We start from the raw sequence: 23776 nt of genomic DNA on the forward strand, positions 1-23776 counted from the left end.
GTCTACGATAATGAAGGCGAGAAGGAATCCTACATCAAGTCAAATAACCCATCAATAGGGAGACAGAAATCCAGTTACTACATAAAAAAGTTTTACTGTAGACAAGAACACTAGAACAAGTCTGTGATCAACACGGAGTCAACACAAACTTGGATCACATTTAAGGCAATGACACAAATTTCTCCTTAGGATTAGTTTGCTACCATAACAAAAGTATTGCAGCACGACGGATTATCACACAGTACTACTCTACTACTCTTGTCCAGCCACCACCACTACCACCAGCCCCACTGACCAACCGGCACACAATACTAGTAGGCTCCACCCAATACACTAACACTTACCCTAGGGAGAAACTGCCATCAAAGCTCTGAGTCTTGGCACGGGAATGTGGACTGCACTGCAATGCCTGTCTTCCTGGTGGTATCACGAGCCTCGCCTTGAGATATGCTGACTGCATTCCTTGTTCTTTCATGCTGTCTTGTTACTCTCTGAGACATGCTGACTGTTCTTATCTTTTGGCTTTTGTCTCATCCATGACAACAGTGCTTCTGTCAACTACAGTTCTTACTAGAAAGGAAGACTGCAACACTCTGCCATCCTGAAATGTCCTTTGAATCTGCACTGCTTCACCAAATCACTTGACTCTGTCCATGACTAGTGTTCCTCAGCATGACCTGATGACGTGTGCTGCTCTGATCATCCCAAGTCCTCATTACACATTATATCAAGCCTGTGTGTCTATCAAAAGCACCTAAGCATATCCTTAAATAGTAGTAATCTCTTTCTGCTCCTGGTTGTGGCGTGAACATTTCCAGGCAGTCTTGCTTCACCGGTACTGAGGGCAGGGAAAGCACCCGTGTGGGTCTCTTTCCTTAGTGGTACTGGAACATGTCCTGCTGCTGGGCCTCCACCTCCGCCACCTGAAAGATGTCCAAGGTCTGCTGAGTGCTGGCATCACCACTTGGCGCAGCAGCCTCCAGCGTGTGGTACTCCTGTGGTGCTGAGCTGCTGTCCTCCTGAGAAAGAACCTGGTGATGCTGCTGTTGATGTTGATGTTGATGTTGATGCTGCTGCTGCTGTTGCTGTTGCTGTTGATGTTGCTGCTGTTGTTGTTGCTGCTGTTGCTGCTGCTGTTGTTGCTGCTGCTGTTGCTGCTGCTGTTGTTGTTGCTGTTGTTGCTGAGGTGTGGGCTGATGGTGTTGGTGGAAGTGAGGCAAGGCAGAGGTAGTAGTCTCTGTGGCAGCCGTCACCACCTGTGCCTCAATGTCGCACTTCTTCAGCTTGTGCAGGCACTGGAGGTGTTGCCGCACTCCCTGGAGCCACCTGGGGGAGGAATGGAGGGCATGACACAGATGATTTAATGCTTAAAAATCAATTCACAAGTGCAGATTGACACCCAACCTGGCAACTGTCCAATGATATAAGACAAAGGAAACCAAGTAAACAATCAATACAAACAAGAGACAAATGGAGGAGAAAAGCTACCAACCTGAACCACTTCCCACACAGGCGACACTTGTACTTGGACTCAGCGCTGTGTGTCTGCATGTGCTTCTTCACGCTGTCATGCCACGAGAACTTTTTGCCACACAGCTCACACATGTACGGCTTCTCTCCCGTGTGGATGCGCATGTGTTCGTTGTAGTGAGCACGGTGATAGAACCGTTTCTGACACAACTCGCACTGGATCTTGTACCTGCCAATGTATTTGTGGTCAGAGGAGGCATATAACTAAGGAAGGCTAGGTTAAGTTATGTTTGGTAAGTTAGGGTCTAGTCTCACCAACTCCTTCTAGATCTTTTATCTGGGTGGTCAGAGGAGACATGCAACTGAGGTAGGTTAGGTTAGGTTAAGTTAGTCTTGTTTTGTCACCTCACACTGGATTTTGTGCCTCTCACCTTTTCTCATGTTGGGAGCGCACATGACACAGAAGAGTTGACTTATCTGTGAATTCCCGCTGGCAGTGGCTACACTCGTACTTACAATCTGAAATGAATGAGACACGAGTGATGATACAATGTATAAATCCATGTTACAGTTCCTCGGTCTTTGTGAAAATAACTCATAGTGTTTGGACCAATAGTTTCACAGCTAAGCTATAGCCCTGACCACTATACTCTGCACAGGACTCAATGGAATATACAAGCAAAGGACAGGAGGAGTAGTAAAGTATTGGGAAAGGATTAACAAAAAAATTGACAAGCAAAGGACAGGATGAATAGTAAAAAGTAGCATCAGGAGAAGACTAAAAAAAAAAAAAAACCCAGCAAAATGTAGGAGTGGTAGTGTAGCATTACGGTCGATATTCAGAAATGCTTTGCTCTCTCACCACAGCTATTTTCCAAGATCACAGAGATGATTAGCAAGTTCTCAAGAGTATTTCTCCAGTTAATCATGTAGAAATCTTGTCACTCATCCTCTAGAACTGTAAAAACACCTTAAAAATTTGAGTAAATTTTTAAAAACTCTCTTGAATTAGTGGAGGTGAAGCACAAAAGTGCATAAGTGTTTGAGAGTACTAGCCTATGTGTATCCCGCAGAGTGGTTAAGCAGAACAGACACAAGGACAGTGTTGAGGGACTCACTTTGATGCTTCTTGATGTGTTCCTTGAGGTTGAATGGTTTCTTGAAGTAGGCGTGGCAGTAAGGACACGTGTGCAGGTTGAGATCGTGGCTGTGCATATGCTTCTTGAGATGGTTCACCTGTCATGAATAACAATGCAATCACCTCATCACTCACTCAAACTTTCATTCACACAACAGGTAAAAGTAATGTCATGCCTGTGCATATATATATATATATATATATATATATATATATATATATATATATATATATATATATATATATATATATATATATATATATATATATATATATATATATATATATATATATATATATATATATATATATATATATATATATATATATATATATATATATATATATATATATATATATATATATATATATATATATATATATATATATATATATATATATATATATATATATAGAGAGAGAGAGAGAGAGAGAGAGAGAGAGAGAGAGAGAGAGAGAGAGAGAGAGAGAGAGAGAGAGAGAGAGAGAGAGAGAGAGAGAGAGAGAGAGAGAGAGAGAGAGAGAGAGAGAGAGAGAGAGAGAGAGACTCCTACCCCAACAAAGCGCTGTTTGCAGACAGTACAAACAAGATTCTTTGGCTTGCCGGAGGGTGCTGTGTCACTCTTCTTCTTTTTCTTCTTCTTAGCACCAGACTGTGCAGCAGCAGCCTCCACCTCCTGAAAGACACACACAGATACACACCCAGGCCGGACAGGTCAAGTCACCTAATGCCAGGCAAACCTTCCACCGTGGCCCAGGACAACCTCACTCAGTGGAGGTGCATCCAGCCACTACATGACACATCTTCATATAAACACTGATATAGCTAGCCACTATTAGAAGAATGGTGACCCAAGCAAGGGTAACTAGTTACTAATAATGGCACCCTCAGCAAGGCCACTATTAGCAGGCACCCACCACTGGCTGAGTGATGGGCTGCAGTGCCGGGTCACAGGGACGGTAGAAGATGCCCAGGATCTCCAGCATCCTCTGCAGCTGGTCCTCCTTGATGCTGAACTCCTTGGTGAGCTGCTCCACCCTGGCATTGATGTCCCAGGGTGTGGCCTGTGCTGCCCTGTTGCTGGTGGCACACACCGCACCCTCCTGCAAGTCAGCAAGTCCACAAGTCAGGAATTTACTCCTGCTGCCTCAAGAGACAGTTGGCTCATCAAGTTTGTGTTTTAATCTAGTGCAATGAACATGACTCTCCAACAGGACCTGACAACAGTGTGCATAATGCAATACAGCAGCAGTCAATACAGTGTATAGCACACACCACCCACCTGACAGCTGGTGCAGATGACACTGAGCTGCGACACGGCCCCCTCCCTGAGCGAGGCTTGCTCCTGAATGACAATGGTACCAAGGCCCGGGCAGCGGTGCATCATGCGCACCATCTCCCCAAGGTTGGTCATATCCATGATGCGGTAGCCCACTGCTGGGATCACATCGTCCACCACACCAGCAGGGATGAGGGAAGCCGGCTCACACTGCTCTGATGCCTTCAGCAGCTGCCCCAGCAGGTTCTCCTTCTGTGCCTCCTGCTGTTGCAACACTGTGCTGGTGGCAGCGGTGGCTGGTGCAGGGCTTGGTACACTGCGCACTGCCAACACACTGTCTGGCATGAGAAAGCCATTGCCACCACTGCCATTGCCGCCCTCCTCCAGTGACCCAGCACCCCCAGTGGTGGTGGCAGCGGTGGTGGTGTTGGGGGTGGTGGTGGTAGTCTGTGTGGCCACCTTGGGGTCCTTCCTGCGGCGTTTCCTGGTGATGGTGGAAGTGGTGGTGGTGGCAGTGGAAGCTGTGGTGGAGGAGGAGGTGGTAGAGGTGGTGGTGGAGGTAGAAGAGGGCAGGGTGGTGTGGTGGGCGGCGGTGGCTCTGTTGCGGCGGCTGCGCAGCACCAGGGTAGGACGCTGTGGGGGTGGGGGAGGCTCCACAACCTTCTTGTCCAGGCTGACCTGCTGTGGCTCCAGGTCCTGGAAGGCCTGAGCCAGGCCACTGCTGCCACCAGCACCACCACCACCACCATTACCGCTGTTGCCAGTGATGGCCCCGGCACGCTCCAGCTTAGGGGTGCCAAGGCTGGCCAGGGTGAGGGCTACCTCACTGTCAGTGTCTGAGCCATGGTAGGCTGTGGACAGCTGCGCCATGTTAGTCTCATAGCACGATGACGAGATAAGGCTGAACTCAGCACCAATGGGCATCATGGTCGTTCCCTCTCCCCCTACCCTGGGGAAAGCCCCATCCCCCCCTTCCCTACCCCCCAGCACCAGACTGTCCCCAGGCTGCTCCAGGCCAGACACACCATCTTTCTTGTGAGGCTGGTGCAGCACATACAGCGGTGGGGGCACCTCCTGAGGGGCAGGGGCATACACCCCCTCTCCAACACCCCCCTGCAGCAAGTCCACACCCCCTACACCTGCCTCCCCCTCCTTCACACCCCCGAGGCCCTTAGCCAGCGGCACCGGCACCAGGGAGTCAAAGGGCACAATGTTGCCGGCAGGCACCTCGTACACCATGATAGGTGCCGGCTGCAACCCCTCATAGTAGTGCTGTGCCTCCAGGGGTAGCGTGCCAGCACCCAGGGGCATCTCTGGCCCAGCCCCAGGGCCCGCAGCACCAGGGAAGGAGGACAACTTGAGTCCCTTGGCCCCGCCCAGCACCTCTGAGGCATCCTCCAGCAGAGTGGCCTGAGGGAAGCAGGAATGTTAGTCATGGTGCACTGCTGTCCCTGCCTGGCACCAACCACACACCAGGCATCTCGCCATCACTTACCTGGTGTCCCAGTGCCTGTTGCACCTCCCCGCCGCCACCCATGTCCCCCATGTCGCCCTCCAGGGTCAGGGCATCCTCTCCGCTGCCCCCAAGGTGGTCTTCCAGGTCATGGGGAGGCACACGGTCCCCCTCCCCACCAAGCTGCAGCTCCTCCCCCCCCACCACTGCCAGGCCTCCATGCTGGTGTTGGTGGTGGTGGTGCTGATGGTGCTGCTGGTGGTGGTGATGGTGATGGTGGGGGGGGTGGTGCTGGTGGTGGTGATGGTGGTGGAGGTCATCCCCAATGGCTCTCATGTCCTGCTCCACCTCCAGTTCCATCACCGGTGACAACACATGCTGCTTCTGTGCCTCACCACCCACTCCTGCTGCTGCAGCTGCTGCTGCTGCCAGACCCTGGTGCTCCATTCCCCTGCCAACACAGACACTACACTCAGAGGTGGTCCTTATAGTCAGGCGAACCAAGCATTTGGTTGGGGTTTCCAACTTGCCCAAGAAAGCAAGGACCCTGTGATTTCAAACTGATTTGACACAATCAGTCACTGCACACCACTGTGCTGTGACAAGGTGTACACCTCATGAATCTTGCAATTTGAAATATTCTGAAGGGGCCTCCTGAGTCTTTTATGAATAGTAGTTATTTACATGTTGCATGTCCTGAGGGCCCCCCAAATTTTTTTTTCTTCTTGGAGCTCCTGAAGAACATTGCAACACCACTGACTCAACACTGTCCTCACCTGTCTTGCCCTCCAGCTTAAAGAACCACAACTCACCCATCCTTCATTCTCAACACAATAATTCACCCTGCATATACACCCCACACTGGCCACACCACACTCACCACCACACCCTGGCCACACTGCACTCACCACCACACCCTGGCCACACTGCACTCACCACCACACCCTGGCCACACTACACTCACCATCACACCCTGGCCACACCACACTCACCACCACACCCTGGTCACACCACACTCACCACCACACCCTGGCCACAACACACTCACCACCACACCCTGGCCACACTGCATTCACCACCACACCCTGGCCACACCACACTCACCACCACACCCTGGTCACACCACACTCACCACCACACCACCTCACCCTGGCCACATCACACTCACCACCACACCCTGGTCACACCACACTCACCACCTCACCCTGGCCACATCACACTCACCACCACACCACCTCACCCTGGCCACATCACACCACCTCACCCTGGCCACATCACACTCACCACCACACCCTGGCCACACCACTCACCACCACACCCTGGTCACACCACCTCACCCTGGCCACACCACCACACCCTGGCCACACCGCACTCACCACCACTCCCTGGCCACCTCACCCTGGCCACATCACACTCACCACCTCACCTTGGCCACATCACACTCACCGCCACACCCTGGCCACACCACATTCACCACTACACCCTGGCCACACCACATTCACCACTACACCCTGGCCACACCGCACTCACCACTACTCCCTGGCCACACCGCACTCACCACCACACCCTGGCCACACCACACTCACCACCTCACCAAAATATCCTTGAATGTCTGTCTGCATGTCTATTGAAACAAACATTTACTTGCCTCCAAAGTCACAGACAAGCCTCATTTTTATGGCATGGGGGATAAAAACATGTGGCAGAGCATGACAGCCTCTCCCATGTGTGTGCTCTCCCTCTCCCTCTCTCCTTGCTCTCCCACACACTCCCAGGCGGTGTGCGAGTGTAAACAAAGCTCATCAGACCAGCTTGGACGAGAGTGATTCTGTCCAATGCTTATTTGACACTCTCACAAGCCACTTCTTCCCTTTTAACTTCCCTCGACCTTATCTGCCACCGCTGTGCCTACCTGAGAGTGCCACACGGAGAGCCTAGAGCATCGAGGGCCAGAAATGTGGTGCCTTTAACATTGCGAGTGGTGGAGTGACAGATGACTTTTGTCCACTTCACTCTCTGCAAAGTTCATTTTCATAGTGGCTGTTGTTCAACATGTTTATTTTGTATAACTAATTATATCTAATGGTATTTTGTAGTGGAAAGTGAAGTATGTTTAGTGTAAATGATTAATGTTGCCTGCAAAAGGGGATACGAGCAAAGTTTTTGTTTTTTTTTTGCTTGGGGGTGGTGAGGTGGCGGTGGTAATACGGCACGCGCGCCCGCACACACCCACACACACACACACACCCACACATATGGCTTATTTTTAATTATTCATAAATTTACGAGCTAAAGTTTTGTAGTCGAAGCGTTAGGTAAATAAAGTATTCCCTGAAATTTATTTACCTCCTTCATTACGCGTGCATAACATTTTTCTTTTTTACCCTCTCAAATCATTTAACAATCCCTGCCACTGTTCGCATTCTTATCTATCTACCATTTCCTTCTTACATACAGTTCTACCTACTATTATTATTTCAATAATAGGCTGTCTTTCAGTTATAATTAGTTTTTTCTTCCTTGTAGATTAATCTATTATTTATTTATTTATTTATTTATTTTATTTACAGTCTGCCTTTTTAATCATAGTTATTGCTTCTATAGATTACTTTCCTCTATCCTATCCACACATCATGTTATTCAATCAACTGTTTCATCTACTAAAGCACTATCCAGTCATCACTTCCTCACTCAGTTACTGGCCACAAGGTTACTGTTATGAGCTACACTTTGCTGCAGTAAAGTCTCTCCCTCTCCATTTATCTGAGTAACAATGCAAGTCATTTATCTGATGGACTAAACCTCCTAGCTGATCCTCCACCTTTTGTTGTAACATTGGTTACTAGTTCCAGTGTGCGCTTGTTTCTGCTTCAGAAAGATTAACCTCTTTAGTACCATGATGTGTTTTCATATTCACTCTGCTTACTATCTGGTAATTTTATATAGCTTCAAAACCTTGTGTGAGGATCAAAATAATGGAGACTAGCCATTAATATTCTAACTTACAAAGACCCTTCCTAATGCAAATAAAACTGCCTAATTGTACCCCAAAACTCATGGTAGAAGTGGGACCCCGTACTGAAGGGGTTAATGCCTCCTTAGTGAGCTACTCTTCATCTAAGTCACCAAAGAAGGAGTGTTGATGTGATATAAATGATTGCTTCACTCACCAACTGTAAAAACTGTGTGTGTACCATCAACAAGAGCAATGTGAAACAAACACATGTGTACAACACAAGCAAGATCAATATTGATATGGAGGATTAGAGTATTTGTGTCTCTTATCTTATCAGGAAACAAAACTCAAGAGAAATACAAACCAGTTTTCTTTATTGCTCATTTGTCAAATAAAACACACATTCCCTGTCACATTTGTATGCATCATCAAGGCTTAAAGATATGACAAACAGAGGGAATCATAACTTACACATAACTCATTTCCTACACATACCACACCAGCCACCCACAACCCAGGCACTCACCCAACACACACACACACACACACACACACACTGCAGCTGTCCTCCTATGATTGGAGCAGGACTGAGTTACATCCCAGAGCTCATGTGACAGGCAGGCAGCTGTGTGTTAGTGTGTGTACTTGGTGGTGCAGTGGTGGCCAGGCAAACACATGGATGGCAATAGTGTGGTACATACTTGTGACCAGACTACATCAGCTCTCCAGATTAAACTTATAACAGGCAATATGCAGCTTAGAAGGCCCTCACATTATTTAATTTCTTCAACTGAGAGTGATGGATATATACTGAAATGCACAGCCTCTGTCTTACTCTTATACATCATCCATCAATTCAAGTGCATGATATCAAGAGGTCCCTCCTGTCCTGTCCCCAAAACAAGTGTTGTATACATGAAAATAGTTACACCTACTTCTGATCTAAACATGCAAAGAGTGACTTGGTATCTTCAGTTTACATGGTAATTCTGCATCTTCTGTCCCTAAATACATTCACCCAATCATCAAAGGAGTCTTCATGCACATTGTAAATCACAGTGTTGTGTTGAGATCTGATCCAGAAAGGGAAACATGTTTGAAATCTGAGAAAATCAGAGAAAAGTAAAAATTTAGCAAACACAAGCAATACAGTGTAATCTTTTTATCTAAAACAATAATAATGATAATAACTTATTAGGTAATCATTGTTACAGTTATTCATAGATTGCATTTCATCTTTAAAATTAGTATAAATAAAAAATGCTAACACTGGTCAGACCCCAACATTTCTTTGGCAGACTGACATACATACAAACATTCTCTCTCTCTCTCTCTCTCTCTCTCTCTTGGGAGCAGGATACTCATATGTCCTACACCTACACTCTTCCATCTTAGAAAATTTGCTACAAGTGAGATTCAGTTGATCCACCAGAGTGATGTGGAGCGCAGCCACCTCCGCGGGGCGGTGGCTCACACAGGAGTCGCTGCGGGGCGGCCGAGTTAAAGTAACACGTGTCTACCCGAGGGAGGAAATATCTGGTGTCTTCCAATATGAAAGTGACGCAGATACACTGCTGAGCATCGTTACAAAACAATTCATGACATCTTACCGAATGCTTTGCACGGCTGTAAAAATATCAAGAGTTTTCACGATACTGAAAGAAATGCACGTTTTATAATCATGTATTGTATAATATTATATTATATATAGTATATATATATGTATATATAAAGACCAAAGGCAGTATTGTGATGTCTAAATAAGTGTGTTTATGATACCCTGAGAGGTATGGGGGGCACACAGCACCCAAGTTATTTAGCCTTCTGAAAGGGTCACAGTTCCCACTCGGACCCTTCACACCCTGGTGGGACATTCTCGGCGTGTGGGACACTAAGTCTTCACCGGACCGGCACTGACCCTCGGCCTTCCAGTCTCTCTTGACTTTTTTAGCAGCTCTGACTCCAGCCCAGACATTCACTAGACTGGACACTTCTGTCTCCTTGCCATGTGGAAGATAGCTTCACTGCAGCACTGCATGGCCGACAGTGTCCAGATGTTGTGTGCAGCATGGGAATGTCCTCTGGCGTCCTGGTGACTGTGTGCATCACCTTGTGAGATTGTCACTTGCTTCTGTTGGGCTCTCGCAACAAGAGGAAGGCACATGTGGGGCGTGGGGAGGGCAGGGTGCAGGAGAGAGTGGGAACAGGCATCAACAGACTGACTGACTGACTGACTCTTGTACATAAGTGTGGCACAGTTACTGGCACCAGGTACTACCACTCTCATTGAGGCAGGCACTGTACTGGTGGTGGTGGTGGTGGTGGTGGTGGTGGGTGTTCAAGTAATTTTGTGTGTGTGTGTGTGTGTGTGTGTGTGTGTGTGTGTGTGTGTGTGTGTGTGTGTGTGTGTGTGTGTGTGTGTGTGTGTGTGTGTGTGTGTATACCATCGTGCTACATGATACTTGCATATAAATAGGTGATGTGACATGTATGTGTGAGTGGTAAGTGCCGCCACAAGGAGCCTTGTGAGCAGCAAGCCTGGCAGTGTGCACGCTCTAGTAGTGTGGTAGTGTCATCACATTCATGTCTTGTTTAACAGTATGCTCAACAAATCAAAACTTGTTAGGTGCTCTGAGTGTTATTTTTTTCTTTTATCATTGTTACCATTTTTTTCCTTTCATTTTTAGTGGTCAGGTCAGTGTGGTGAAGAGGGACAAGGGAGATGAGGTGCAGCAGAGGACCAGACACTGATGCGTGACTCAGTGACAACTGGTACACCAACACTTTGACAGGGGCTATGGGGCTTCTCTGGGTGAGGAGGCCATAACCATTCATGACACTGTGCAAAGACTGGAGCACAATCTTAACTCACTCCCAAAGGATGTGCAGTCTGCAGTGCTTTTCTTTGTCTCCTCTCTCTCTCTCTCTCTCTCTCTCTCTCTCTCTCTCTCTCTCTCTCCTCTCCTGACTCACTCTGCATGGAGGAGGAGGAAGAATTGGTCTTGAGCAAGTTACATCTAACAACAGCTGGTCCAGACACTCTGCATATGCCCAATATCAGTATAAAAGCAGTAGTCATACGGAGATAAAAAGACTGTCAAGTTCACGAGTGCAAAACAGCTTCTGTCTCTCCTCTAACCCGCTGTCTTCTTTCTGCGAACACTGCCAACCCTCGGTCTAGGTTGTGGAGTCTTTTATGTACACAGGACTGGCTCTTCCTCTAGCCTGGTCAGTCCACAAGATCTCTCATAGATGTCTCAGTGGAGTGACTCAACCTCAGCGTTAAGTTACAGCATTCCTTCACAGAATATTTACACTTGATCACTGCGAGTCTGTCTCCGAGTGCAGAGAGCAGCTGTCCGTCCCTCATCTCTGCTGGTACTCGGCCAGCGGCTTCACCAGCTCCTCTGTGTACACCCGGTGGATTGCTTCACACACGAACCTGAACTGACTCTGTGGGGAAAGACGGCACGGGTGAGAGGTGAGGGGAGGCACACTCACTTGCACAGCACACTTCAATTACGTACTCACTCATGTTTCTTACTTTCTTATCACTTTAGTGTTTCTCATTCTTCAGTAAAATGGAACTAGACAATTGACTAACTACTTGTATCTTGAACTACACTCAGACTGTCAGTGAATCTTGAACTGTATCAGGTAATTGGAAAAGGCAAAAAGGCAGCCAGGGTTTATGTGTTGCTGTGTGACATAAGACTGTGACTAGATGACTCACAGCTGTCTGGATCATCATGGCTCGCTGGTCCCTCATGGCCTTCACAATGTCCAGGGGGTAGATCGGTTCATTAGCCTCAATCAGACACTGTGCCGTCTCCATCAGGATGAGAACACCCGTCCGCCCAATGCCGGCCGAGCAGTGAACTATCGTGGGCTCCACCATGCCTGCAGAACAGTGAGACACATGTGATCATGGGTTATCTTTCACCACACCCTCTTTCCAAACATGAACAGAGATAAAAAAAATAATAAAACAAGGAAAACTGAATGATAGAATTATGAAAGACAGTCTGATTAGCAAATGAAGCACAGACAGAATGACAGAGATAGACATATTATTAGCACACTCACTGATATATACAAAGATATCTAAGAAATAAAACAAAGAAAACTGAAAGTGGAATCATGAAAGACAGCTAGCACACAAAGTGACATAGAGACAGACATATTATTAGCACACTCACCGACTCTCGCCTTTCTGACTTGAGTGACAAAATTGAGGAACTCTGTGGAGTCGTCAGGCACCCCGTGGTCCGGCCAGGCCAGGTACTGCATGTGTGTGATGTGGCGTTCCTCCTGGGTCTGCAGGGAGCAAGAGTGGCATGAGAGTTGGGGCAGCACAGGAAAGTAATCTGGTTTCAATTATTGCTTTGTGCTGGATAAGAGAGAGAGAGAGAGAGAGAGAGAGAGAGAGAGAGAGAGAGAGAGAGAGAGAGAGAGAGAGAGAGAGAGAGAGAGAGAGAGAGAGAGAGAGAGAGAGAGAGAGAGAGAGAGAGAGAGAAAATAAAAACAGCAATGAGCAATTAAAACAGAGAAAAACACCAAATTTCAGACTTGGGAATAAGAATGGGATAAAAAGGAGGTCAGGGGGTGGTGATGGTGGTGGTAGTGAGGGGACTATCAAAGTGATAAGAAAATAAGAAAAAGCTTATCTTTATCTAATCTTGCCTTGAGACGCAAGAGTTGATTACTGTACTTGAAAGTCACTTGAGGACATACGTAGTTACAGCGGAAGTATACACTTGTCCTTATCCATCCATACAACTCATACCACTGCAATTTATCCACCATCCAGTTTCTCTCTCTCTTTTGCTCTCTCTCTGTACTGCTATACTTTATCCATTCATCATTTCACTGGGGTTCATCTCTCACACTCAGTATCTATCCTACTCTTTTATGTATATAATTTTCAGATAGGAGGTACCCAAAAAATACCTCCTTTAGCACATAAATTTCCATGAAAAGCCCACATTGTATATAAAAAAGATTAACCTAAAAGCAGCAGACCTTTACTTTCTTGCCTGGCTTTCTTGATGGCTGGTTCTTATGACACTGAGACAGAAAGAAGTGGGGAAGGAAACAAGAGAAAGTTGATATAATGATATCCTCCATGCCAGACTCACCTCGGTGTTAATAAGGGTGAACTCCCTGAAGGCAAACCCAGGAGTCTCTTCCTCCTTGTTGCAGGTCACTTGGAGAATGCCAAAGTCAACCGTCTCGTAAAGCCGTGGCCAGTACCGGTGGCACTTGACTCTGTAGTGAAGGAAGGAAGCGTTAACAGTAGCATTCTACACTCTTGATACACAAACATCTATAAAACGCAGTGACAAATTAATGACTAAAAGAGAGAGAGAGAGAGAGAAAAAAAAAAAAAAAAAGTAAAAAAGACAGAGAACAAATAAATGAGAGCAAGAAAGAGGCATTGAGTGAACACAGAACATAAATAACAAAACAAATGAACAAGTAAGCAAGTACACGATTCTCACCTGCCCTGCTCCACCACAGTTGTCAGCATCACAATGAGGGTTGACTGTTGCTCCCACACCATATGCCAGAAGTCAGTACAGGTGCCTGCCAGCGGCCCCTGACTGGCGATGTACCGGTTGATGATGCCTGAGCCCTGCACCTCCATGTTGACGTAGGAGGCATTGATGTAGTCACCTGAGGCAGTGCTGGTGAGGATGACGCGAGTTGTGTCATCTGGAGGGAGAAACAAAGAGGAGTTAGTTCTGTGAAGGAGTTCAGTGTTAAGAGTGGCTAGTGTATGTGTTTATTAGTCAATCCCTACAGTAGCATGATGTGTTTCCATATTCATTCTGGTTATTATTTGGCAATTTCATACAGCTTCAGAAACTAAAGAGGGGCTTGAAATAGTGAAAACTCTGGCCATTAATCTTTTGACCTCCATAGACCATTCCTAATGTCAACAAGTGTAAATGTAAAAATGCGTCCCAGTACTGAAGGCGTTAAAGGTAGCAGTATTCATGAATGGTTGTGGTGGTAGTGTGACAGTTTTCCCAAGGGGTTAAAGGTGAAGTTAGTGTGATCTGGGCTTATTGGGATCATGTGTAGTGCCAGTGTGATGTTCTGGCTGGAACATATATTACTGAAAGATGCCATGCTCACCAAGATCTTAAGGACTATTACTGAATTTTGAATCCACAAACACGCACACACACACGGCTCAGTAGCTCAGTAGTTAGAGCGCTGGTTTCACAAGCCAGAGGACCAGGGTTCGATTCCCTGGCCGGGTGGAGACATTTGGGTGTGTCTCCTTTCACGTGTAGCCCCTGTTCACCTAGCAGTGAGTAGGTATGGGATGTAAATCGAGGAGTTGTGACCTTGTTGTCCTGGTGTGTGCCTGGTCTCAGGCCTATCCGAAGATCGGAAATAATGAGCTCTGAGCTCGTTCCGAAGATCGGAAATAATGAGCTCTGAGCTCGTTCCGTAGGGTAACGTCTGGCTGTCTCGTCAGAGACTGCAGCAGATCAAACAGTGAATTACACACACACACACACACACACACACACAAAACCCACACTTACAAGGAGAAATATCCCTGTATCTGTTCTTCTTCTCGTTGTCCTGCCGCCGCGCCTCTGTGACGGTGAGGCCAGGCTTGCGGCGGTACAGCTGTTCAAACTGTGCCACAAGAGAGCCGGCCTCCAGCCCCTCTGCCAGCAGCATCAGCGACTCCTGCAGGGGCGGCACTCCTCCCTTGATGGTGGCACTGGCGGACAGCACCTCAGGGATGTACTGGAAGGGCGGCTCCTCCAGATCATCAGGAACATACACTGTGGACAAAGAGAGATTGTTAATGTTTGTGGATAGTCTAGAAAAGTAATGTGTCTACTTGCATGTCTATGTATTTTGTTCTTGTATTCCCTAATTCTTTTTCTCTCACTCTTTCTTGTTCTAGTTCCCAGTTCTCCATCCTTGTACCTTTCACACCTCTGCCTTATGTGGTATAAAGATACATCTTCAGAAATGCCTTACTGTCTCACCATGTTTATTTTTTAAGGCCACATAGATGATTAGTGAGGTTTTCAAAAGTGTTTCTCCAGTTAATAAAATAAAAATCTTGTCAATCTACCTCTAGAACCATAAAAACACCTTTAAAACTTGTGTAAATATAAATAAAGCTTTTTGAAATAGTGGAGGTGAAGCACAGAAGTGTTTGAGAATACGAGCCAAAGACACAACACACCCTAAAGTCCTGCAGGTAACAAGAAACAGCTTGGCAGAGTAACATACACTTGAGTGGTCTGGCTTGATACTGACCGGCACACACACGCAGCTTCTTCTTCCATGTGTTAGGGTCTCTGGTCTTTTTCTGTCCCAGCACACTGTCCTTGCTGAAGAATATTTCCTCAAGGCGGGACAATCTGCGGTCCGCCTCATACCTTGGAACCACCTGAGAGAACATTCTCTGCTTGTGGTGCAGTAATTTCTTCACTATGCCCAACTTGTGCTTCTTTTCAACCAACTCAACACTTCCTGGTGCTTCCGGCGCATGGAGGTGCTGTTCATGCTGCAGTGGTTCCTTGGTCTCTTTCTCCAAGTCTTGCCTCTTCAGGGGATCACTGGTGTGTTGGGATGTGACAGCAGAGGTGACAGAAATGTTGGTCTCCTGAGTCATCTTAGCCTTGCCTGATGAGCGTACAAGAGTGTTTACTTCACAATGTTGTCCCTTGCTCACCAGGAAATCCAGTGTCAGCCTCACTTTGTCTTCTTCCTGTGACACATCTTGCTTGCCCATTGCAGGATCTTTGTGCTCGATGGCTTGGCTTCCCTCGGCAAGATCAACATGGTGCTTACCTTCATTGACCTCCACTTTGACAGATATCTCCTTTCCAGCCTCTGCAGATGCTCCACACCGGCACTCGTGTGTTTTCTGCAACAACTGCCCCTCTTGTCTCTCAGCCTTGGCTGTCCCGTGGCTTACCGACACATTAATCTGGTGATCCTGGCCGTTGCAGGGAACACTCACCGACACGGATGTCTTTTGCTCACCATCCTTTCTCTCTTCTTGCTGGCATCTACACTCTCTAGGAGGCTGCCTGGTGCTCCTCCCATCTGTGTCTTGGGAACACTGGCTCACATTGTCCTTCTGCTCTGTGTTCTCCACAAAGAAGTCCTGCAGGAGTGTTTCCTCAGCCTTTGTGATGAAGTCTTTATCAACTCCTGGAAATCCTCCGCTGACCAATATATCTCGCAACTGAAGTTCACCTTTCTCCCTCCTTGTGTGCAACAGCTTCAAGGCATCAAGGTGGTCCTGTAGGAGATCTGGCACGTCTTCGAGAGGTGGTGCGTACTTGGCCACTCCCTCGGCCCTCAGATCAGGGGACTTGTCTTGGCGGGGCTGCTGTGGTACAATGCCAGCCTCCTTCTCCATGGTGTGGAAGTTGAAAATATCCAGGTCAATGGTCTCAATGTGGTCAGGCACAATGCTGGGGGGCAGGCCATAGTGGGACATGACTTCTGTCTCTAGCATCCTCACAGCCTCCGATGAGAATGCAAACACTCAGGAATTTCCACAACACTGTTTCACTTTTCCTTTGTCTCACATCACGGTAAGGGTTAATCTTCCCACAGAGAGGCCTAGTCACCTCTCCAAATGCTCTAATGATACTGGCACACTCCGGGAACAGTTGTGCCTCATAACTCACCCACTCATGTCTTATCAGTGCTGTGTTCTTTTATTACGGTGATAAAGAAAAAGCAGCGTTGTGCAATGAACCCTTGGATGAAACATGAAGCAAATAAAAACTCAAAACCAAGGAATGTATATGTGATCTCTTCTCTAATAACAAGTGGAAGCCTGACAATCCCCACATAAGAAGGAACAACAAAACATACAAATACTCAAAGCAGATGTGAAAATTGAGTAAAATGGGACAGGACAGCGCTATCTAACGGTCTCTTGGCAGGAGAGAGGGCAAACAGGGAACGTGACCAACACCACACCACCACCACTACTCTGTCTACTCTGCCCACCTCTCTAAAATGAGTGAGTCTTTCTTATTCAAACTTATTTACAGAGGCTTAAAGGAACATGTTTTTTGTGTTCCTATTTCAAAAGCTAAAATGTATTCTCAGTCTTTCAGCATTTCCACTAGTAATTTACTTCCTCCTATGACTTAAGCTGTTTCAAGAAGGTTTCAAGATGCCTCTCATAATTTAGGATGATTTTTTTTAGAGTACCATTTTCTTTACTTCCTTTCCAGCTTCTTGTGTTACCCTCAGCTGTTCCTTAATAAATGAAAGTCTTTATGGGTGTAGGTAGGAAAGAAAAGTAAATGTATTGACAGAGAGAGAGAGAGAGAGAGAGAGAGAGAGAGAGAGAGAGAGAGAGAGAGAGAGAGAGAGAGAGAGAGAGAGAGAGAGAGAAAATGAAAATGAAAATGAAAATAATAATAATAATAATAATAACAAGAAGAAGAAGAAGAAGAAGGAGAAAAAAACAGCTAATAAGAATATGAAGGAGAAGCAACACAGTGATTAAAAAAGTGAAAAAAAAAAAAGAAAAAAAATATCCAAGAGTATGAAACAAAAACAACACACATATACATGAAAAAAAAAAAAAAAAAGGTGAATCAGACCACCAGTGACACATCATCACCATCACCATCACCATCACCATCACCATCACACACTTGCATAATAACTTTTTGTAATCTAAGTGTAATCTAATGTAACAGATATATCACTAGTGAGTGAATGATGCAACACTTCTCCACGCACTCACTCACTCACTCACTCACATACAATTGCTCCATCACAGACACTCATTCACTTACTCACTTCCTCATTAACTCTCACTTACTCACTTCCTGATTAAGAGATGAGGATATTATAAGCTTGACTGCATCGGAGAGAGAGAGAGAGAGAGAGAGAGAGAGAGAGAGAATCATGCACACACACAAACACATTAACTCACACGCAATTACCATTATCATCATTATTATCATTATCATTATTACCATCATTATTATCATTACTACTACTACTTCAATTATTACTATCACAACACTTACCCATCACGACGATATGAAAGAAAGAGTAGGAGAAATATGATAAGAATGAGGGCAAGGAAGGACAGGGAAGGAGGGAAGAAAGAGGGGACGGGAAGATACAAGGGAGGAGATATAGAAAAGGAGGAGGAGGAGGAGGAGAAAGATTTGATAGAGAACACTTTGCTACGTGACTAGGAGCGTGTGGTGATGACAGGTGCTGAACTGACTAAATGTGGCTTTGAGGATGTCCCAGCTACACACGCGCACACACACACACACACATAGACACACACGTACACACACACAGAGACGCACCAGTTAATGCTGTTTGTCTAATGGGATTTGTAAAGTAAGACTGACAGCACGTTGTAGATTTCTCCCTCATTCCTCCTCATTTTCTGCTCATTCCTCCCTCAGATGACAGGGAAAGGAATGCTGTGTGTGTGTGTGTGTGTGTGTGTGTGTGTGTTACCGGAAGGAAGATGACGTAATGAAGGAAGGAGAAAATGTTTGGTTCATTAAAAGTGTGTGTGTGTGTGTGTGTGTGTGTGTGTGTGTGTGTGTGTGTGTGTGTGTGTGTGAGAGAGAGAGAGAGAGAGAGAGAGAGAGAGAGAGAGAGAGAGAGAGAGACCTACCTACATGCACATTACATCCCCCCCCCCTCTCTCTCTCTCTCTCTCTCTCTGGACTTTCAACCTTAGGACAGCTGGTTCCCTGAAATAAGGTTAGTGAGAGCGATAAGGCAGCACAGGTGAGGGAGCAGGTGGAAATGATATACAGACAAGTCAGACTGATAAGACACCGAAGATAAGGCAGTGGCGTGATACAAATAGATAAATAGATGGTGAGGTTGACACGTTGATAGATAGATAAGTTGATAGGTATATGAAAAAAAAGGTTGGATAGATGTATGGATAGGAGAACAGAGATAGATAAATATATAGATAGATATCAAAATGATGGATGAATGGATGGATAGAACAGACAAATAAATAGATAGATAGATAGATAGATAGATAGATAGACAGAGAAAGATCGACAGACAGACAGACAGGTAGACAGATAGATAAATAGAGAAATCAACAAACTTAAAGCTACAATGGTGTTACAAAGGAATGCAATCTAAATACCAATAGCTTTCCTACTCCAGTGAAAGCAAAAAAGTAAGAAAACCCCAAATATCATTGACGTAAATAGCTATGGAATGCGCGCGCACACACACACACACACACACACACACACACACACACACACACACACACACACACTCTCTCTCTAAGGGTGGGGAGGAGGGACTGGAAGAGGGATGTAGAAGGAAAGGGGAAGAAAACAACCTAATATACACGAGCACACATCTGAGGCAGCTCTATCCAATGACAACTGCTATGGAATAAGGATGAGAAATATTACTGAAGAATATAGGAAGGAAAACTGCTTCACCACGTAGGGAGAAGATAGGGAGAAGACTATACACGTCTGGATAGTGTACCTCCGTGTCCGATATCATGTATTCAAAAACACTTTGCTCTCTCACCATCACTGCTTTCCAAAGGCTCGAGTTGAAGATACTTGTGTTTTAAGAGTATTTTCAGGGCTCTGGTGATAGATTGGCAAGATTTCTAGTTTGTTATATGGATAAACTCTTGAAAACCGGGCTAGTTGTCTCTGTGGCCTTGGAAAACTGTCTTGGTGAGAGAAGAAGGCGTTTCAGAAGACGGGTAAGAGTCACACAGATGCACAGGCCACACACAGACCTTGCAGTGCTCACCAGATGACACCTCAGGTAATAGTACAAGAAAAGGAAAACAAAGGTAAATGAAAAGGCAGGAAAAGTAGAAAAGGAAAGTGAAGTAGAAGAATAGGCACCACACTAGAAGAAAAGAGAACAAAAGTAGAAGAAAAGACAGTAAAGGAAGAAAAGGAGAGGGAAGTAGGAAGTAGAAGACAGCAAAAGTAGAAGAAAAAGTCAGTGAGGTAGAAGACAAGAAAAGTAAAAAGCAGAGTGAAGAAGAAGAAAACAACAAACTAAAGGGAAAAAAAACACAAGTAAAAGAAAAGGACAAGAGAAATAATAAAAAAAGGGTGGGGAGTGAAGTTTGTGAATACCGTGTGTGAATAAGGCGGGTTTGCGTCACTGGTGCCATAAAGTGACGAACGCATGGAATGAAGGAGGACGTTCCCTGATAGCAGCGGCTCTACAAAGATTTACTGCTATTCTAGTCTAATATTTGTTGGGTTGTTCAGGTGTGTGTGTGTGTGTGTGTGTGTGTGTGTGTGTGTGTGTGTGTGTGTGTGTGTGTGTTGGTGGGTGGGTTGGTGGGTAGGTACAAGGGTGATGATATGCATGCACGCACTCACAGACACGCACACACACATACATACGTAGATTGTGGACAGATGAATAGAAAGATAGACAAATGGATCTCCGCCCCCCCCTCTTCAAACACGATATCATTACTGTTACTACCACTACACTATCGCGTCGGCCACCACCATCACCATCACCACCAAAGGCTCGTATTCTCAAAGACTTGTATGCTTCACTCCACTTTTTCAAAAGGCTTTATCTAAATTTACACGAGTTTTTAAGGTGTTTTTATTGTTCTAAAGGCAGTGACAAGATTTCTACAATATTAACTGGAAAAACACTCTTGAAAACCCCGCTAATAATCTCTAAGGCCTTGGAAAATATTCGTGGTGAGAGAGCAAAGCGTTTTTACGGTTCTAAAGGCAGATTGGCAAGATTTCTGCATTACTAACTGGAAAGGCACTCTTGATAACCCCGCCAATCATCTCAGTGCCCTTGGAAAATAGTCGTGTTGAGAGAAGGAAGCGTTTCTGAATATGGTAGACGTGACTCACCGTTCTGCTTGACGGTGAGGACCAGCTCTCCGGAGTGGCATTCCCTGGACGCCCTGATAAAGTTCACCACCTGCTCGTGGGTCATCGCTGACACGTCCCGTCCGTTGATCAGAAGAACCTGGAGAGAGAAGGCAGCTGTTAGTGATGAGTCTAACAACAGAACATGTCCTCTTGTTTTCGATGTTTCTTTATTTTCTATACCTGTGTTTAGAGAGACATTAAGAGAGAAAGGGCAGGTGTGTTAGTGACGAGTCTAACAAGTAAACACATGTCCTCTTGTTTTCGATATGTTTCTTATTTTCTATACCTGTGTTTAGAAAGGAGAGTGGGCAACGAGAGCGACATTAAGAGAGAAAGGGCAGTTATGTCAGTGACGAGTCTAATACCTAAAGTCCTAAACACATATCCTCTTGTTTTCGACTTTCTTTTTCTTTTATTTTTTCTTCTGTTTAGAAAGGAGAGTGAGAAACTAGAGACACATTAAGAGAGAGGTGACGAGTCTAATACCTAAAGTCCTAAACACATATCTCTTGTTTTCGATGCTTTTTTTATTTTGTCTTTTCATACCTGTGTTTCGAAAGAAGAGTGGAAAACTACAGAAACATTAAAGGGCATGTGTGTTAGTGACAAGTCTAACACCTAAACACATGATCATCCTCTAGTTATCGATGTTTTCTTTTGTTTTTTTGTATCTGAGTTAGAGAGAAGGAAAAATGGGAAAGAGAGGGAAGGAAAGGAGATACAGGCGAGGGAAGAAACTAAGGGAGGAAAGAAACGAATGGCGAAAAGGAGATAAGGAAGAAAGATGAGGTTAGATGATGGAGGAGAAGAAGGAAAAGGAATGATGGGTTTAAAGACATGAAGAGAGAAAAGCCAGGTGTATCATTGGTGTGTTACTCGTATACCTATACACATATCCTCGAGTTTCTTTTCCTTTTTACACCTGCGCTTAGAGAGAGGACTGGGGAAAGAGGTAAACAAAATAATATAGTCTGCTCTGAAAAGGTCTACATGCAATCAGTCCTCTGTCGTGGCAGTATCAGTGTTATCAGAGAGAATGTGACGTGTGTGTGTGTGTGTGTGTGTGTGTGTGTGTGTGTGTGTGTGTGTGTGTGTGTGTGTGTGTGTGTGTGTGTGTGTCACAGTAACTCTGCTAAACACTTACGTCGGCGCTCTTTGTCCTGGCACTGTCCATCACACCCAAGGCTGTATTCCGAAACCCTCTGCTATCTCTCTCTCTCTCTCTCTCTCTCTCTCTCTCTCTCTCTCTCTCTCCACTACTTCTAAAGGCCATACATTACATATGTTTAGCCGCATTTTCAAGACAGTTTCTCCTATTAATAACGTAGACATCTTGCTAATCTGTCACTGGAATTATAAAAAGACCTTAGAAACTCGTGTCGCTTCAACTACAGCCTCTTAAGTGTAGTGTTGGTGTAATGTAGTGTTTTAGAATGTGTTCAGTAATGGCAGCGGGAAGAGTGACAGAGCGGGAAGTGTGAGGTGAGAAAGACCACGTGGACTAACTCACCTGACAAATCATTCACCTGGACTCACCTTACACCTCACTTCACTTCACTTCACCTGCTACTCGTGACTTAGTGACTTGGAATACTCGGGTTATTTGGTGATTTCGTGATTGTAGAGACCTGGTGCATGGTCACTTGAACTCCTGACCTTGATAAAATGACCTGGTGATGTAAGGTACCTGGATTCACCTGGCCTAGTATTGCACCTGCCCATCATCTCTTTAGTGTTACCTGGTACCTGTGTCGCACCTTTGTAATTACCTGTCTCGTGGATTCTGTCAGTACTGTACCTGTGTTTACCTGTGTGTGGTTGCGGCGCCCGTGGCCTGTGTGTACCTGTCTGCCTAGTGCTCACCTGGTCCCCTTCGTTGAGTCTTGGATAGCATCGGTCAGCGGGAGTGTTGGGCGCCACGCGGGAGACCAGCACGGGAAGGTTCTGGTCAGCGCCGCCCTTAACGTTGAAGCCAAACTTGCCTCCTTCGTCTGGCTTCATCTTGATGGTGACGAGGCCGTGGGCGCTCTCCTCGCTCCCTCCAGGCTGCGTGCGGGGCCCAGGGAGGGAGGAGGGAAGCACGGAGGAGGGAGAGGAGAGAGAAGAGGTAAGTGCCACCGTCACCCAAAAGCAAGCGAGAGAGTGTTCAAGTTAAGGGAAAGTTTGGTGTTTTGGTGACGCGTCGCCGCTCACCGCCCGCCCAGTGCATCACAAAGTTTACGGCTACCTATATACTGCAGCTCATGTGTCCTGGTGTGGTGTGGTGTGGCGGTGGTGTGTAGTGATGCTCAAGGCGAACAGGAATACTGGGTCCTGCTACACCTACACCCACACTACACACCGCACACAGCACACCGCCACCCACACCTGGACAACTCACTTACTCAATGATCTAACCTGATGATGATGTCTTGGGAAAAAATTATCGTTTTTTGAGATGAATCATCTAACACGTCAGGCTTCATTTCTTGCTGGCTGTTTCTCAGGCTGATGCAAGACTGGGAATGTTACAGTGTAATAAATGACTAACCTTCAAGCCTGACAGAACAGCCTGATTGAAATTCT

General features: G+C 45.9%; 2 protein-coding genes and 1 long non-coding RNA gene across 11 annotated transcripts in view; 1 reads left to right on the forward strand and 2 right to left on the reverse strand.

Annotated features, from left to right (window-relative positions):
- Positions 1–78: 78 nt before the first annotated feature.
- On the reverse strand, positions 79–7373 carry LOC123503007. Of its 3 annotated transcripts, none has more exons than XM_045252357.1 (9): positions 7254–7373; positions 5384–5792; positions 3892–5298; positions 3527–3712; positions 3163–3285; positions 2589–2706; positions 1902–1989; positions 1493–1699; positions 79–1326 (listed from the first exon to the last, which is right to left on the reverse strand). In XM_045252357.1, the coding sequence occupies exons 2-9, from the start codon at positions 5786–5788 to the stop codon at positions 876–878; spliced, it is 2985 nt and encodes a 994-aa protein (XP_045108292.1). In that variant the 5' UTR covers positions 5789–5792; positions 7254–7373; the 3' UTR covers positions 79–875. The 3 variants fall into 3 exon arrangements, with proteins under 3 accessions (XP_045108292.1, XP_045108291.1, XP_045108293.1); XM_045252356.1 differs by lacking the exon at positions 7254–7373 and adding an exon at positions 6986–7209; XM_045252358.1 differs by lacking the exon at positions 7254–7373 and adding an exon at positions 6990–7208.
- A 1281-nt stretch (positions 7374–8654) lies between these two features.
- The window catches only part of LOC123503273 (tyrosine-protein phosphatase non-receptor type 4-like), a 119130-nt gene continuing 104008 nt past the window's right edge, over positions 8655–23776 (reverse strand). For 6 of the 7 annotated variants that reach the window (XM_045252902.1, XM_045252903.1, XM_045252900.1 and 3 more), the window contains 8 exons: positions 23075–23257; positions 21191–21308; positions 14858–15106; positions 13799–14012; positions 13436–13565; positions 12497–12614; positions 12031–12197; positions 8655–11750 (listed from right to left, as the gene is read on the reverse strand). In XM_045252902.1, coding sequence (XP_045108837.1) covers positions 11664–11750; positions 12031–12197; positions 12497–12614; positions 13436–13565; positions 13799–14012; positions 14858–15106; positions 21191–21308; positions 23075–23257 — 1266 coding nt within the window. In that variant the 3' untranslated portion in view covers positions 8655–11663. The remainder of the gene's footprint in view (positions 11751–12030; positions 12198–12496; positions 12615–13435; positions 13566–13798; positions 14013–14857; positions 15107–21190; positions 21309–23074; positions 23258–23776) is intronic. The other variant, XM_045252905.1, reaches the window with a different exon arrangement.
- Positions 10500–23776, forward strand: part of LOC123503275 — a 22662-nt gene continuing 9385 nt past the window's right edge. The window contains exon 1 of the long non-coding RNA XR_006674384.1: positions 10500–10627. This is a non-coding gene — a long non-coding RNA (uncharacterized LOC123503275). The remainder of the gene's footprint in view (positions 10628–23776) is intronic.

Source organism: Portunus trituberculatus, chromosome 13 (assembly GCF_017591435.1).
Source record: "Portunus trituberculatus isolate SZX2019 chromosome 13, ASM1759143v1, whole genome shotgun sequence".
In the NCBI taxonomy this organism is placed as follows: Eukaryota; Metazoa; Arthropoda; class Malacostraca; order Decapoda; family Portunidae; genus Portunus; species Portunus trituberculatus.

Bases quoted from the DNA above. Each gene is read 5' to 3' on its own strand.
- LOC123503007 (XM_045252356.1), bottom strand. From the start codon at position 7,014: ATGAGGCTTGTCTGTGACTTTGGAGGCAA. The intron at 2,707-3,162 runs GTAGGAGTCTCT...TATTCATGACAG, and splicing joins GCAAACAGCGCTTTGTTGGG to GTGAACCATCTCAAGAAGCA. The intron at 1,700-1,901 runs GTGAGAGGCACA...ATACATTGGCAG, and splicing joins CGCTCCCAACATGAGAAAAG to GTACAAGATCCAGTGCGAGT.